This window comes from Bos mutus, chromosome X, assembly GCF_027580195.1.
Source record: "Bos mutus isolate GX-2022 chromosome X, NWIPB_WYAK_1.1, whole genome shotgun sequence".
NCBI lineage: Eukaryota > Metazoa > Chordata > Mammalia > Artiodactyla > Bovidae > Bos > Bos mutus.
This window is the reverse complement of record NC_091646.1, coordinates 100,204,145-100,222,453: the sequence shown is the minus strand read 5'-3', so window position 1 is coordinate 100,222,453 and position 18,309 is coordinate 100,204,145. Positions and strand designations below refer to the sequence as shown.

At 40.8% G+C, this 18,309-nt stretch overlaps 1 protein-coding gene across 7 annotated transcripts in view; it reads right to left on the bottom strand.

Moving 5' to 3' along the window:
• DMD (dystrophin) overlaps window positions 1-18,309 on the bottom strand; it is a 2,671,852-nt gene that overhangs the window by 347,804 nt on the left and 2,305,739 nt on the right. For all 7 annotated transcript variants that reach the window (XM_070365439.1, XM_070365442.1, XM_070365443.1 and 4 more), the window contains one exon: window positions 1,288-1,434. In XM_070365439.1, the coding sequence (XP_070221540.1) occupies window positions 1,288-1,434 (147 nt within the window). The remainder of the gene's footprint in view (window positions 1-1,287; window positions 1,435-18,309) is intronic.

Genomic DNA, 18,309 nt, shown 5'->3' with positions numbered 1-18,309 from the left:
TAACCACTATGGGGCAAATAGACATAGAAACGCATGTAATCTCTTAACTATATTGTCTGGCTTTAATCAATGCCACTTATAACAATCTATCATACATTTATTTCAAGACTATCATCACAACAAAAATAAAATAATATGAGATCTCGAGAGGTCTTGTTTTTATTAAAGATCTAACAATTCTTCAACAGGACTTTTAATCACACCGCTAAATGGACTGCATATAGGAAAAGTAATCTGGTTTATTATTTTTTTTCTTACTAAAACACTGAAAGCAAATATTTTTAAACCCAGTTTCCTCTTTCCTCTCTGTCCCCAGGAGCATACTTTGTGCATCTTATGAAACTGGAAAAAGAGAAGAAACAATTCTTTAGTTCTATAATCAAACCAGTTGCAGGGGTGGGAGCTTAGTGGTAGCCTTCATGAAGGGAAAGTGTAGACACATCTCTTTCACCATTCCATTGTCTGAGTTCTTACTATGAGCCAGGTACTGTACCAATAACTCTACAACAATTAGTCCCTTCAATATTACAGCAAGTATGCTGGAGATGAGGAAATGGACAAGCAAAGAGGTCAACTGACTTCAAGTAAGTCTGATTCGAAAACCTGTATGCTATAATAATAACAATTATAACTGCAGTAACACCAAGAACTAGAATTCACAGGGTTTTTTACTATGTAGCTAATACTGTACTAAGCACGTCTCATGTATTTTGACTTACTCATCCTAACAAAAGACCAATATTTTAGGAACATTTAACATTCCCATTTTCTTCAGATAAAACACGGAGACACAGAAAAGTTAATTTGCTAAAGGTCCCATAGCCAGTAAGCATGAACTTGAGCACACTTACGTTCCCTTTATTTACTATGAAAAACTTCCATGAGTCGGTTCGTGGTAGGATATCCTTTCTTTAAAAGATTTAGAATGTGTCCTACCATTAACTTTTGTTTTAAGTTAGGATTCCAAAAGGAAAGACATTTTAAGAATCCAAGGTATGATAGTACAAAGTAATGGCATGCCAGTAATTTAGTTCTTAAAGCATGATTCAGTATTATCTTCCATGTTAACTGCAAGATATAGTAAAGTCTAAGTTTAAGCCATTTAAAAATTAATATTAATATGCTTAAAAATGAAATAATTAATATTAAATAATACAAAATATCATACACTCACAAACTATCATGAGTATCATATGAAGAAATTACTTGCATTGTTCCTTACAAACAAGCCTTATCTGTATATTGCCTTATTGAGAGAAGAAACTGCAATGTTTATAATGTGCCTACCTGCAGAAGCTTCCATCTGGTGTTCAGGTCTTCCAGAGTGCTGAGATTATATGGTGAAAGCTGAATGCCCAACGTGGTGAGTTGGCGAGCAAGGTCACTGACGTGGCTTACATTCTCTTTGAGAGGTGCAATTTCTCCTCGAAGTGCCTGTATGAAATAATCAAGGGCAAAATGGAAGATGAGACTATTTAAAGCCAAAAAAAACAAAAACAGACACATGGGAACTACATGGTGTCGTATTCTGTTTGGGATGTCAGTAACATTTGCCCTTTTCTAGTGGTATTCTAACAGTGAACATTTGTTAATGGATGGCTAACTAATGTTTGGAGAAGGGAATGGCAACTCACTGTAGTATTCTTGCCTAGAGAATCCCATTGACAGAAGAGCCTGATGGGCTACAGTCCACGGGGTCGCAAAGAATTGGACATGACTTAGCGACTAAACAACTCAACTAATGTCTACTGAGTACTTGTTATGTGCCTAATTCTGTGAGGAGCTCTGTCCAAACATCATCTGATTTTATTCCTACACAATAACCCTATGAGGTTGGTAGTTGGAGAATTATCATTTTACACACAAGAAAAAAAAAGTCACAGAGGTTAAACTTTGCCTGAGGCTCCATGGGTAAAAACTGAGGAACCTGGGATACATAATCAGATTTGTCTGCCTCTAGAGTGCACATCGGAGAAGGCAATACCACTCCAGTACTCTTGCCTGGAAAATCCCATGGACGGAGGAGCCTGGAAGGCTGCAGTCCATGGAGTTGTTGAGGGTTGGACACAACTGAGAGACTTCACTTTCACTTTTCACTTTCATGCATTGGAGAAGGAAATGGCAACCCACTCCAGTGTTCTTGCCTGGAGAATCCCAGGGACGGGGGAACCTGGTGGGCTGCTGTCTATGGGGTCGCACAGAGTCGGACATGACTGAAGTGACTTAGTAGTAGTAGAGTGCACATTCTTAACAATTATATTTAGATCCCTTTCTGAAGAAATTCTGCATTGGCAAAGTAATGGGAAGAATACAACACTGCTAGATTCTGAATTCTACTCATCTCACAACCAAAAGTGGGGGCTTTTTTTTTTTTAACGGTAAAAGATGTACTCAGTCATGAAATATTACATGCATAATTTGTACCAACTACATAAATAAATTGTTTCAATTAGAGATGAGGGTATTTTGTCAAATTCTAAGCCTGAGTTCCTGATCTCCTAGTATTTTGGTCCTTGTAGCAATGACTGAAGAAGGCTCCCATGAGGCTTCTCAGCTGTCTCTGGAGCACCGGAGCAGGATTCCATGATGCCATGCATCATGACAATCTGTTGATCAGAAGCAGCCTATGCAAATACTGGGTTGATATGATCATGAATATTCTCTTCTCCATTGAGAGGACATTTATGGATCTTTAACGTGATGCATGAGGTCCCAATGTTCTAACGAGCAATTTCTAAAGATGAATTCCCTCACTTAGGAGAATAGTTTGGGTAACGGAATCTCTGTGTACAAGGACAGCATCACTTACTTGGCTATATGTGCTGCTATGATTTGCTTGATCTGTGCAGGTGTTATTTTTCTGGTTCAATATGCTACTGGAGATCAGTAGAGAAATAACTTCAGAAAGAATGAAGGGAGGAACCAAAGTAAAAACAACACCCAGGTGTGGATGTGACTGGTGATAGAAGCAAGGTCTGATGCTGTAAAGAGCAATATTGCATAGGAACCTGGAATGTTAAGCCCATGAATCAAGGCAAATTGGAAGTGGTCAAACAGGAGATGGCAAGAGTGAACATCGACATTCTAGGAATCAGCGAACTAAGATGGACTAGAATGCGTGAATTTAATTCAGATGACCATTATATCTACTACTGTGGGGAGAAATCCCTTAGAAGAAATGGGGTAGCCATCATAGTCAACAGAAGAGTCTGAAATGCAGTACTTGGATGCAATCTCAAAAATGACAGAATGATCTCTGTTCATTTCCAAGGCAAACCATTCAATATCATGGTAATCCAAGTTTATGCCCCAACCAGTAATGCTGAAGAAGCTGAAGTTGAATGGTTCTATGAAGACCTACAAGTCCTTTTAGAACTAACACCCCCAAAAGATGTCCTTCTCATTATAAGAGACTGGAATGCAAAAGTAGGAAGTCAAGAAACACCTAGCTAAGTCACTTCAGTCGTTTCAGACTCTGTGTAACCCCATAGACGGCAGCCCACCAGGCTCCCCCATCCCTGGGATTCTCCAGGCAAGAACACTGGAGTGGGTTGCCATTTCCTTCTCCAATGCATGAAAGTGAAAAGTGAAAGTGAAGTTGCTTAGTCGCGTCCGACTCTTAGCGACCCCATGGACTGCAGCCCACCAGGCTCCTCCGTCCATGGGATTTTCCAGGCAAGAGTACTGGAGTGGGGTGCCATTGCCTTTTCCAAAACACCTGGAGTAACAGGCAAATTTGGCCTTGGAGTACAGAATGAAGCAGGGCAAAGGCTAACAGAGTTTTGCCAAGAGAATGCACTGGCCATAGCAAATACCCGCTTCCAGCAACACAAGAGAAGGCTCTACAGATGGACATCACCAGATGGTCAACACTGAAATCAGACTGATTATATTCTTTGCAGCCAAAGATGGAAAAGCTCTATACAGTCAGCAAAAACAAGACCGGGAGCCAACTGTGGCTCAGATCATGAACTCCTTATTGCTAAATTCAGACTTAAATTGAAAAAAAGTGGGGAAAACCACTAGACCATTCAGGTATGACATAAATCAAATCCCTTATGATTATACAGTGGAAGTGAGAAATAGATTTAAGGGACTAGATCTGATAGACCGAGTGCCTGATGAACTATGGACAGAGGTTTGTGACATTGTACAGGAGACAGGAATCAAGACCATCCCCAAGAAAAAGAAATGAAAAAAAGCAAAATGGCTGTCTGAGGAGGCCTTACAAATAGTTGTGAAAAGAAGAGAAGTGAAAAGCAAAATAGAAAAGGAACGATATACCCATTTGAATGCAGAGTTCCAAAGAATAGCAAGGAGAGATAAGAAAGCCTTCCTCGGCGATCAATGCAAAGAAATAGAGGAAAACAATAGAATGGGAAAGACTAGATCTCTTCAAGAAAATTAGAGATACCAAGGGAACATTTCATGCAAAGATGGGTTCAATAAAGGACAGAAATGGTATGGACCTAACAGAAGCAGAAGATATTAAGAAGAGATGGCAAGAATACACAGAAGAACTGTACAAAAAAGATCTTCACGACCCAGATAATCACGATGGTGTGATCACTCACCTAGAGCCAGACATCCTGGAATGTGAAGTCAAGTGGGCCTTAGGAAGCATCACTACGAACAAAGGTAGTGGAGGTGATGGAATTCCAGTTGAGTTATTTCAAATTCTAAAAGATGATGCTGTGAAAGGGCTGCACTCAATATGCCAGCAAATTTGGAAAACTCAGCAGTGGCCACAGGACTGGAAAAGGTCAGTTTTCATTCCAATCCCAAAGAAAGGCAATGCCAAAGAATGCTCAAACTACCACACAATTGCACTCATCTCACACGCTAGTAAAATAATGCTCAAAATTCTCCAAGCCAGGCTTCAGCAATATGTGAACCATGAACTTCCAGATGTTCAAGCTGGTTTTAGAAAAGGCAGAGGAACCAGAGACCAAATTGCCAACATCCACTGGATCATTGGAAAAGCAAGAAATTTCCAGAAAACATCTATTTCTGCTTTCTTGACTATGCCAAAGCCTTTGACTGTGTGGATCACAATCAACTGTGAAAAATTCTGAAAGAGATGGGAATACCAGACCACCTGACCTGCTTCTTGAGAAATTTGTATGCAGGTCAGGAAGCAACAGTTAGAACTGGACATGCAACAACAGACTGGTTCCAAATAGGAAAAGGAGTATGTCAAGGCTGTATATTGTCACCCTGCTTTTTTAATTTATATGCAGTACATCATGAGAAACACTGGGTTGGATGAAGCACAAGCTGGAATCAAGATTGCCAGGAGAAATATCAATAACCTCAGATATGCAGATAACATCACCCTTATGGCAGAAAGTGAAGAAGAACTAAAGAGCCTCTTGACGAAAGTGAAGGAGGAGAGTGAAAAAGTTGGCTTAAAGCTCAACATTCAGAAAACTAAGATCATGGCACCTGGTCCCATCACTTCATTGCAAATAGATGAGGAAACAATGGCTGAGTTTATTTTGGGGGGCACCAAAATCTCTGCAGATGGTGACTGCAGCCATGAAATTGAAAGACGCTTACTTCTTGAAAGGAAAGTTATGACCAACCTAGACAGCATATTAAAAAGCAGAGACATTTCTTTGTCAACAAAGGTCTGTCTAGTCAAGGATATGGTTTTTCCAGTAGTCGTGTACAGGTGTGAGAGTTGGACTATAAAGAAAGCTGAGCACCGAAAAATTGATGCTTTTCAACTGTTGTGTTGAAGAAGACTCTTGAGAGTCCCTTGGACTGCAAGGAGATCCAACCAGTCCATCCTAAAGGAGATCAGTCCTAGGTGTTGATTGGAAGGACTGACGTTGAAGCTGAAACTCCAATACTTTGGCCACATCATGCGAAGAGTTGACTCATTTGAAAAGACCCTGATGCTGGGAAAGATTGAGGGCAGGAGGAGAAGGGGACGCCAGAGGATGAGATGGTTGGATGGCATCACCGACTCAATGGACATGAGTTTGGTGATGGACAGGGAGGCCTGGTGTGTTGCGGTTCATGGGATTGCAAAGAGTCAGACACGACTGAGCGTCTGCACTGAACTGAATGTTGATAAAAGCACTGTTTACATGGACTTCATCTAAAACCTTTGAGTTCCTTCTGACTCCAAATGGAAGGAACCAGTGTGTACATTCTAAATAAGAATGGGATTATCCAAATCCAAGTTACTATCTCTTCACTAAAATGTGGCATTGTATGGAGCCTAAGACCCTTAAATAGTTCATAGATAATATGATATTTTGACACATCACTCTGTTGAACTTACAGTTTTTGAAAAGCGGCCACTAAAATATTATATTAAAGAGTCACGGGGTTCCTTCTGGGAATGACAAAAGCATTCTGGAGTTAAGACAGTGGTGATGGTGGCATGGCTTTTTGAATATAGTATATACCACCAAATCACACATTTTAAAACTATGAATTTTATGGTATGTGAATTATATATTAAAAAAATACAAAGAGAAGTGGACAGAAATCTGTTTGACCATGTAGATACAAAAATTATATCTGATATTTTCATCTTTATTTAATTTCACATCAGTGGAATATCATACAAATCATTCTGAAATGAAGAAAGTTGTTATAGGAATTGATAGCAAATATTATTCTATTTTCTCATAAATACATACATAAAAGGATCACAATAAATGCCCATGGAGAGAGGCAGTTAAACTCCATGAATATGAATTCATATCTCTAAAAAGAAGTGATTCACAATCACTTTGCTTGGCGTAATAGAAAGGTTAGAAATCAGATTTCTTAAATGTCAGTGGGGAAACCTGGACAAAGACAATGTTAATAAAAATGGAGCCATTGTCTTCTGGATAATAACATGCATTTCTAGTAACCACAAGTAAATATCACTTGAGTGGGAACCATAAAGAGGAATCATTGCACAGATGGCAGGAAAGCCAGGCAGAATCTGACAACAGTGCAGATTAACCCCATACACTCACCACTGCCTTAGTGTGGCTCTTGGTCCCTGAGTTCAGCATCCATCTCACTTCGGTCATATCTAGATTTCAGCTCCCCTTAGATTACATGATGCACATGGCCAAGGGTATCTATTAGTGTATTTTGATTTTCACTTTCTTCCTCAAAGTCCTGAACACAGATTTTCTTTTAATTGAAAGATAATTGCTTTAAAATGTTGTGTTAGTTTCTGCTGTAGAACAACGTGAATCAGCTATAAGTATACATATATCCCCTCCTTCCTGAGCCTCCCTTTCGTCCCCACATCCCACTCCTCCAGGTCATCACAGAGTGCTGAGCTGAGCTCCCTGCGCTGTATAGCAGCTTCCCACTAGCTATTTTATGCATGGTAGTGTATATATGTCAATGCTACTTTCCCAATTCATCCCACTCTCTCTTTCCCCTGCTGTGGACACAGATTTTTAATCCTGCATTAGTATTCTGGAGGACGAAGGAGATTTTAAAAAATAAGTTTCAATATTCATAATTAATCACAACACACTCTCTCCTTTCCCCTCTACTTTCCTTCTCTCCCCAAAACCCCTGTCCCCTCACTCACACACACAGAGTCATGGGATCCTGGCTTCTTTTTTGTTTCTTCTGCTTGTATCATCCAGTTGTAGCAGAAGTTCCCTTAACTGATCTCCATTTAAGACTCATCAGATTAGCCAGAGTTTTTATTGTCTGAGAAACATACTGACTGGGGCCGCTAACGGTCACTAAGTAAAATGTTACGAAGTATGTGTCATAAGTATGGCGTTCAGCCCTCATTAGTTGACTTGTCAATGTGTGTATATTCTCAAACCTGCTTTTGCCAATTAGTATCGCAGTTACATAGTTTAATGAAAGATTTCCTAAACCAAAGAACTAGAATCCTAAAAAGAAAGTAAGTTATTATTCCTATAAAAAATAAGGTTAAATATTCTGGAAATATGCTTTAAAAAAGAAAAAGAAGTATTACTGAATTGGGTGCCAACTAGGCAACTGTAAGAGATTAGGAAACCCATATGAAAAGGTTAGAAGGATTCTAAAGTACTCAGAATGCTTCCCATGTTTCCCAGTGGATTCTGTCTGCATTAAGGAAACCTGCACCGGAAATCAAAGTCTGTAGTATCAGTGTAATTCATGGCAAACCCTAATCAGGGAACCTACACTCGAAGTAAAATTCCTTCACACAGCATTAAAATATTAGTGACTATTTTACACAAAATAAAATTTTTACTGACTTTTTCAATTAACTGTTGAACTCCAGGTCCTAACTGAATTGGAATAGAGAGCATCTATTTTAAATGTTGACTACTACGACTTTACTACCACTGCTACTGCTACACTATTATTATTAAAGGGAAAAAGCCATATGTTCTGTTTAATATGAATGCCTAAGTCTTTGTTAAGATAAAAGGAAGCTTTGATTAGGGGGACGTTTGTTGCTAAAGAGGTAATTTGGTGCAAAGGTTCACTTTGGGAAGATAATCATGGTAGGCTTGATCAGAATGACAAACTTCAGCCAGCTAGAAGTCATGGTGAGGGTGCTGAGCACATGACAATGAAGGAAAGGAGACAGATGATGGTAGAAAAGAAGACGAGAAAAAGAAGGCACGAGAGTGTCTAAGACAGTCTTCACTTTAACACGTGACCTGGCTTCTAGTGGCAGCTCCATACCACCTGAGGACGGCTCACTGATGTTAGCTGTCAATGCCTAGACATGTACATAACAGGAAGCATGGCCCCCTAAACACTGAGTCACAGGACATGTTATGCATAGAGTGAACACAGGGGACTTCCCTGATGGCCCAGTGGTTAAGACTCCAGCATGCAATGCAGGGGACACAGGTTCTATCCCTAAGCCTGTGCACCACAACGAATGAGGCTGCACACCCTGGGCCATAACCTGAGAGTTCACACGCTGCAACAAAGATCCCACATGACCCAACTAAGACTCGACACTGCCAAATAAGTTAAAAAAAAAAAAAAAGAGTCAATACAGGTACAATTCATTTAAATAACATAGAATTTGATTGTATTTCAAATATTAGCACTTTTAATATTGTTATTATTAATATACATAGACATTCATGTTTACATTATTAAACACTAAACACAAAACACCCAAAAAAGTACAGTCTACTCTGAACAATATGATGTGCTATTTCAGTACCACCAGAATTTCATTAGATCATATTCTAGTTTGGAAGCAGTAACTGAGAAAACATTCAAGGAAGCCATTATACTCTGGGTTTTCTTTGAAACATTTAAACATCTGGAATATGCTCGCCATGAAAGAGCAAACCAAGTCTAATTTTATTGTGACTAGTTTCATGCAGGCAGAATTTTCACTTCATTAAATGCTGTCTGATTATAGATATAAACGTACTGATTTAGAATGATATATAAGTTTGATATGCCAAGTTTTTTCTTTTTTATGACATTTAATTGCTTGTCAGAACTTTGCTTATCTTTATGTAAAGATTTGTTCAAATATAGATTTAGCAGCTCAGTAGACAACCACTTTGCAACAAAACAAAGGCATTGTCTTCTAACTAGAGAACATTTTTGAGGGAGTAATTTTTTTAATGACTTAATAGTTATGGACTATTTTGGAAGGCATAGAAGGTCAATTTGGAGCAATGAAAAAGGTAAGTTGAGGTACTTTGACTTTGGGGACCTCTATTTCTTCTGTGAAGTAGGAAGCAACTGACCTGGTATATAATCAGTGTGCAATGAACATTCATTGAATGAAAACATGAGTGAAGGGTAAGTGGGAACATTGGAATTAGTTGTGCGAGAGAATACGAGAGGGAGGTGAACAAATAAATGTAGGGAGGTTGCCAGACAGTGTTGAGGGCTCACTTGAGGCAGAAGACAACAACTTTTTAGCAGAACCCATCTGCCCAGTTTTCTCTTTCTCCAACAGCATTCCAGGCAAATGTGGAAGAAACAGTTGATCCAGGTTTGGGGTTTTGTCAGATGGTTGTGGCACAAACACTTAGGGATATGAGAGTTTAAATTTTAGCAGGAATGTGACTGCAAAATGCAACTAAAGGGGATTTGGAGGGAAGTGAAGCAAGATGAGGCTTGTAGATGGAGAGAATGTAGAGGGCTTAATGGTGGACATCAAGACCATCCAAGAAAGGCGGCAGTTAGATGAAATGCATAAGCAGGCAAGAAGGAGAGGAGACTGAAATGCTAGAATTAGAGTTTATAATTCTATTTAATTATATTACATAAATTCTATAATTTCTTATATAATTTATTTTTATATAATTAATTATAATTCTATTTAAGAATTTATAAATTGTGATATGATATACATATCACAGTTACACACACACACACACACACACTGTTCTCTTTATATATTAATGGTACTCCTGAGAATGAAACACTTCCCTTCTTAATGATATTAAACACTATTCCTGAAATCTTAACCTACTGCTTCATAGAGGTCTTATCTCACCAGGAATTCAAGAATAGAATGATCTGACAATGAAATATCATTCTAGGGCTACATACACTGGGCAGAGAAATTTACATCAAAAATACTATCTAAGAAGCAAAGCAGGGGCCAGCTGCCTTTCCCTCTACAATGAAACCTTACTGAACAAACTGTTTGTGAACCAAAAGTCCTAAGAAATAGCCTGCAAAGAGTGTTAGCACAAGTCCCAGGACTCTTCATGCTGGTTTAGTAGCTGAGGGGAAGGAAATGGAAATCATGACCTCCAGATCCAGGTCTTTGGTCCTGGTGTTGAGACTCCAACATGTGGCTTAGGGAAGGCCTCATGGAATCCGGTCACTCAGAGTTAGGGGTAGGTACAGCCTGGCTGTGTTTTTCAGCTTTTGCATTTCTGGATGGGTTTATCATCCTGATGGGAGTGAATAACCACCACTGGAACCTGAAGAGCCAAGGACCATATCCTGCTTTGCCCAGAAGTAGAAAGGCCTGGAGCCTCTTAAATACCTGGGGGGAATGTGGTTGGACCCATCCTAACAAGTACCACTAAGTAGCAAATTCTCACCTTCTCTGCAGAGGTTGTCTTCAATTAAAAATACACTAGAGGGGCTCTGCGGGGGGTGGCAAATCTGGCCCAGTATGTAAAGTCGGCGGTGCCTGATGGCGCCTCCGACACGAAGCTGGGTGGGGTAGAGAGTAGAGGGCGGTAGTTGCGGCAGGTGGGAGGAGGAGGAGGCGGCGGTGAATCTCTTATAAATGACTCCAAAGCAGGACCTGGAGGCTAAATTCCAGGAGGACAACGGTCATTCATGACCAAGAAGGAAAGACCTGAGACATGGAATGAACGATTGCAGCCCTTCAGTGTGAGTCAGCGGGCCCTGAGAAAGGGGAATGCCTGCCACCTGGCCTTCATTCGACTACAGCCACTCCAACCACTCCCCATGGTGAACCTAGAGGAAACTGAGAATGCAGGATTACAGGTCCCAGTTACCTAAGATGCCTTGTGACCTGCAACCAGAGGATTATACATTCTGAAAAAGACATAATCAAAGGACTATCTCCAACCTGGACAGGACCTTTATCAGATGACACAGATTCACATCAAGATAAAGCTGATGTGCAAAGAAAACCCATGCCCCCAAAGAGATTACAGCCACTCCTCCAAACAGATCCAGCGGGAATAACCACAAAAGTCACCTTGGGCCCCTTAATAGAACAGGGTAAGAGCTCCATGACCCTAACTAGGTAGGGTCTATGAGTCCTGTGTCAGCATTAAAGAAGTTACAGAAGACTGACCATCTGTCCCTCATCACCCCAATAAAGATTTCTTGGGGTTCACATCTCAAGGAAAATTTGAAGTAAGAGATAGATGGTCCCTGGGCTGAACAGCTGGTGATTTTCAAACGGAGCAAAACTGGTTTGTCCTCAGTCAGACAAGAATGATGTATTTCCTTTCCTCCACTGTTGCTGCTGCTGCTGCTAAGTCGCTTCAGTCGTGTCCGACTCTGTGCGACCCCATAGACAGCAGCCCACCAGGCTCCCCCACCCCTGGGATTCTCCAGGCAAGAACACCAGAGTGGGTTGCCATTTCCTTCTCCAATGCATGAAAGTGAAAAGTGAAAGTGAAGTCGCTCCGTTGTGTCTGACTCTTAGCGACCCCATGGACTGTGGCCTACCAGGCTCCTCCACCCATGGGATTTTCCAGGCAGGAGTACTGGAGTGGGTTGTCATTGCCTTCTCTGCCTCCATTGTTAGGAGGGAATAAACTGACGGGGGAATTGTTGCAGTGAAAAGGAAAAAAGAGGAATGAGTTTTTCTTTTTCACTTCTCTGAGAGCAAAGAACGTAAAGAAGAACAGTGAGCAGGCCTGAACATTCCTAGTTTATTTTACTTTAACTGCTCCTGATTCCGAATGTCTGTAACTAATTTTGCTTTTCTGCCCCCTAACTCTGCAGGAGCTACACTTCACTTGACTCTATGCTAAATACATCCTCTATCTGATATTTACCTTTACAACAGCCTTCCCCTTGTAGTTACATGTCAGAAAGAAGGCCTCAGAGCCACCAGACTGCCAGACGCAGTTACTGGGTTACTGATGCCAGTTTATGACTGTCTTTGAAATGATGCAAGAGGAAGAAATCAAGATCCTATCACCTTTGTTTCCTCATCACTGACTCCTGACTGCTCCTGACTGTGAATACCTGCATTAGGGACACAGTTCTTGAGGCAGGAGCATACTGTGTTCCCCTCTCCACTACCTGAGAATAAAAGCCACCATTCTATTTCTTCAAAAAAAAAAAAAAACACACTAGTAAGGGCTTCCCTGATAGCTCAGTTGGTAAACAATCCTCCTGCAATGCAGCAGACTCTGGTTTGATTCCTGGGTTGGGAAGATCTGCTGAAGAATGAATAGGCTGCCCACTCCAGTATTCTTGGGCTTCCCTTGTGGCTCAGCTAGTAAAGAATCTACCTGCAATGCAGGAAATCTGGGTTCGATCCCTGGGTTGGGAAGATCCCCTTGAGAAGGGAAAGGCTATCCACTCCAGTATTCTGGCCTGGAGAATTCCATGGACTGTATAGTCCATGTGGTTGCAAAGAGTTGGACACGACTGAGCTACTTTCACTTTCACATAGACTTTGGCGACCTGATGCGAAGAGCAAACTCATTGGAAAAGACCTCAGTACCGGGAAAGATTGAAGGCAGGAGAAGAAGGGAGCGACAGAAGATGAGATGGTTGGACGGCATCACTGACGCAACGGACAGGAGTTTGAGCAAACTCTGGGAGCTGGTGAAGGACAGGGAAGCCTGGCATGCTGAAGTCCATGGGGGTCACAGAGAGTCAGACATGACTGAGCGACTCAACAACAACTACACAGACTAACTTCATCCAGTTGCCCAACCTCCTTTTACCCTTGGACTTTGGGCAGGAGATACTTTTTTGCTTTGGCAAGAGACTGCTGATTTGAATTCTCATTACTAACACCACTAGCTATTCCATCAATTTTCAACAAAACTGAGACATATCACCCTTTCTGTAAGTTCTGCCAAATACGAAGGGACTATGTGGAGCTGAGACACAGGGGCTAGTCTAGTCTGCAGACTGAAGGAGACTTCCCTCTGCTATTAGGATCACTTTTGCCTCTGGTAGAGACATTCTTGACAGTAAAGTATGCCACTGAAATATATATTCTTTTTAATAGAGATTCAACTGCATTGCATTCCAGCATCAATTTTTATTGTGGCAGCCCAAGGGCAAAGCATTATGCTGTTTTTTTTTTTTTTCATTGTCTTCCTTGCTTTCCATTTTCAGGGCAATTCTTGTACGTGTTCATATTTGGACATGATCACTTTGGATGAGCAAAGTGAATAAGGACATAAAGAATGAAACAGACTCAGAACTAATGAGCTAGATGTAGCATAATCAGGATGACTTGGGGTAGTTAAATTAAAAAAAAAAAAAGAAAATGATTTTAGGGAAACAATATGAAGTTTGTAGGGATGAAAAAATCTGGTGCTTTTATTTTCTGAGCAATTATCAGTTATATTTTAACTATGGTTTCCCCTCAGAAGAATAGTAAATGACTGTTCCATTTTTTTGCCCATACAGAATCATCATGTTGTTCTGAAAAATGATCTCTAGTTTCTCTTTGTATTACTGGAAAAGAGTGTGCACCCAAACATGAAATTCTTTTTTTAAAAAAACATTTCTTCATTTGCAGCCATCATAATTCTTCATCTTTCAGGACACGGCTTCACTATGAAACTTATAACTCCAATACTCTCAAAGGCTGAATTATAGCTTAATCACACTAACAGTGTCTGTCTTCTTTCTTTTATATGTATGTTCATTTTGTCCTCACAAATATTAATGGGAAATGAGGAACAGAACGGAATTGATCACAAAGGAAAGACTTCTGCCTATAAGAACAAGTGGTATACATTTGAGTTAATTTCCTCAGAAACTAGTTCCTATAATCCTAACTCTGGATGCTAATTATTTCTTTCTAATAGAAAAATGAAGCAAACAAACCAAAACCAAACAAAAACATTTCAAGCTTTCCATAGCTTTCTAATGACACAATTAAAACAAACAAAAAAGGTAGTTCATGAGTGCTTTACAGAGGCTAAATGCAAAATACGCACAATTAAAATAAAAAGGTCTCTAATGAGTATAAATAAATCATTGAAGCAGGCCACATTCTTCGGCTGCTAAGGAAACAGAAGGAATGCCAACATTTTTTGTCTGACAATTTTAATTATATATAACAAAACATCAAGCAAAATGTCAGTGAATGAAATCTATTTACTTATTTTAAAATAAGTAATAATCCATAAGCCATCAAAAACACCATCCATGAGGACACTGATATTCAAATGCAGGCATTATTTTAGATTAAGTTTTACATTGAACAGGTTTTTTTAATTTGCCAACATTTCTGCCAGCCAAAACTGCTCCTGATCTGTGCCCACATTTACCACTTGCATTGTCCTGGCATAGAGATGCTGTCTTGTTCTCCCCTTCCCCTTCACAGCTTAAAATATCTGTCTAAGGTAGAGCTTCTCGAACAACAGCAAGCATCATAATCACATGGCAGGCTTGTTAACACAGGGATTGCAGGCTCCCACTCTGGCATTGTTAATTCATTAGGTTCACGGTGGATCTGAGAATTTGACACTTTTCACAATAACTTAAAAGATGCTACGGCATCCATAGAACTCACCAAGCTTATTCTTGACTTACACCCTTCATGAATTCTCTTTCCTCAGCCTGGAGTTTTCCATTTGCTCTCGGCCTGGATGCTTGTGTGTGCTCAGTTGCTTCAGTCGTGTCTGACTCTTTGCGACCCCATGGACTGTAGCCCACCAGGCATCTCTGTCCATGGGATTCTCCAGGTAAGAATGCTGGAGTGGGTTACCATGCCTTCCTGCAGGGGATCTTCCCAACCCAAGGACTGAACCCGGGTCTCCTGCACTGCAGGCAGATTCATTACCACTGAACCACCCAGGAAGCTCTGCCCTCTGCCTGCTGCTGCTGCTGCTGCTTAGTCGCTTCAGTAGTGTCCGATCCTGTGCGACCCCATAGACGGCAGCCCACCAGGCCCCCCGTCCCTGGGATTCTCCAGGCAAGAACACTGGAGTGGGTTGCCATTTCCTTCTCCAATGCATGAAAGTGAAAAGTGAAAGTGAAGTCGCTTGGTCATGTCCTACTCTTAGCGACCCCATGGACTGCAGCCTACCAGGCTCCTCCATCCATGGGATTTTCCAGGCAAGAGTACTGGAGTGGGATGCCATTGTCCTCTGCCTAGCTGGCTTCTATTCAGCTATTTCAGATCTCAGTTCCTGTGACCTTGAAAGACAGCCCACCCTTCGTTACCCTATCTAAAGACAGGCTCCCCCATCCTGATTTTTCTCAGTCTCAGAACTCTACTTCCTTCTAGACATTGACGGCAATTGGTAAGTACGTATTTATTTGCCTATTTATTAATTCATGGTCTCTCCATTCATAAGACCCTAACTTTCATTAAGGCAATTCTATGTTTATTTTTCACCAGGGCATGCCTGTCCCTAGTACATGGCAATCCCTCAATACAGTTTTATTAAATAATGAACATTCAAGAGAATTAGACACGAAGCCTTCAGATCAACAGCTATTCTCAAACTGCTTTATCAACACTGTTTCCTATAGAAAGCTGAGGTCAATTCCTAAGTGAAAGAAGAGAAACCTGCTTATATCCTTCAGATTCCATATCTAGATTCTCTGGCTCTATTACTTTATTTTATGGTGGAGCATATGCTAATTTCTGAAGGCTCTCTAATGCACTAACAAGAATGTAACGTTCAAATTTTTGGCACCAATCAAAGGGAGTTCTCATAAAAATGAAGCAAGTGGGGGAAAGGGGGAGAAATAAATTAATACTTAAGGAAAATATGTCCTTTTTGTGGTGATGTAGCCTTCTGCAGGGCATTTTGGTAAGATTGAATAAAAGCTTTAAAACTACTGATACAGGAAAGGATGAGCTACAAACCAGGGTCTCCATTTGGAGTTATACAGTGGCCAAGCCAAGGAGACCAGGGGGCTGAAATCCAACCTGGACCCCATCACCAAAAGTGGTGAACTCTGGCCCAGGGCTGGAGACCTCTATGATGCAAGAAGTACCTTCTACTTGACCCAAAGAGGCACTTGTAGGGAATGAGATTACAGATGCTGAAGGGGAGATTATGGATGATCTGTTTCTTTCTCCAACTCTCTCTCTCTTCCCTCTCATTTTTGGGATTTTTCAAGTAAAGAAAAAGTTCACTGACAAATATGTCTCATGCATTTCCTCTTGTATAGAAAGGGGAGTGTAACATGGACACACCAAAGCTGTTATAAAGATGAACGAGAAAGTTGGGTCTATTTCTCCTTCTTTTACTCCATCTGCAACCAATTCAGATTGTGGCCCATAACACGGGATATGCCAAGTCACATGAGCCCTATTTGGTCTAAATCAGGGGGACTCTATAAAGCAGAGGGTCATACATTCAACCATGAGAAAGCCACAGACTAAGATCATTTCTTGGGGAGTTGAGTCTTTCAGGCCAACTTCTAATATTACCCTGGGGAAAACCTGTCTTGCCTCACCCCTCTACCATGTAGCTTTATAAGGGCTCCCTGAACTAGACATTGGGATATAGGTATATGAAACATAAAGAAAGAAGCAGAATGGTGGGAGGAGAAAAGCTTTTTGTTCGGAGCTGGAATAAATGGCAAGAGGTAGGAAACCTTAATGTGTCTGGAGAGGTGCAAATAGTCTGTAATAAGTTGAAGCATGAAACTACAGGGCAGTTGTGGAAGAAAAATCATGGGGTTGTCTTTGAGCAAGATTGTGGTGGGGGGACTTCCCTGGTGGCCCAGTGGCTATGACTCTGTGCTCCCAATGCAGGGGGCCTGGGTTTGATCCCTGGTCAGGGAACTAGATCCCACATGCTGCAACTAAGGGTTCACATGCCACAATGCAAGATCCCACATGCCACAAAGAAAATCAAAGATACTGACTGCTCCAACTAAGACCCAGCACAGCCAAATAAAGAAAGATTGTGATGGGTTTGAATGAGTTGACTTTTGCAGTGCAGTAATGAAGGTTTTTACCAAGGGGAATGGCACAGTCTCAAGAATCCTTTATGTTAGATTTTAATTACTACTCACTTGAAAACACTTCTTTTATATCTACTATGCATATATCTGTGGCTTCCCAGGTGGCACAGTGGTAAAAAATCCACCTGCCATTGCAGGAGATGCAGGGGACTTGGGTTTAATCCCTGGGTTGGGAAGATCCCCTGGAGTAGGAAATGGCAACCCACTCCAGTATTCTTGTCTGGAAAATTCCATGGAAAGAGGAATCTGGCGGGCTACAGTCCGTGGGATTGCAAAGAGTTGGACACAACTGAGCACACACACACATATACATATATCTACTATGCACTTGGAAGATGGAACTCTCAATGAACTCATGATCATTAGCACAGAGAGACAATTTAGTGGGTTATTAAAAACCATGTAATCATGTTATGAGAAGCTGTGTCACAGAGCTTGAAAAGTACTAAGAAGGCAGGTTCAATTGGAAAATCTCAAGTTTAGGAGTGAGTGCAAGCTGGTGGCCATTTCAGAAAGGAGAAAGAATTGACATGGAGTGTCTGGAAGATTCGTGCATGAAGTAACAGTCGCTAGAAGCAGGATGGTGGCAAATGGGAGCAGGTTATCTGTAAAACAATTGTTAAAGGAAAAAAGTATTTTGCCCTGTGCTTTTGTGGATGTTTATTCACTCATTCAAAAAATATTATTAAGCAGCCATTATATGCCAGGGAATGTTCCAGGCAC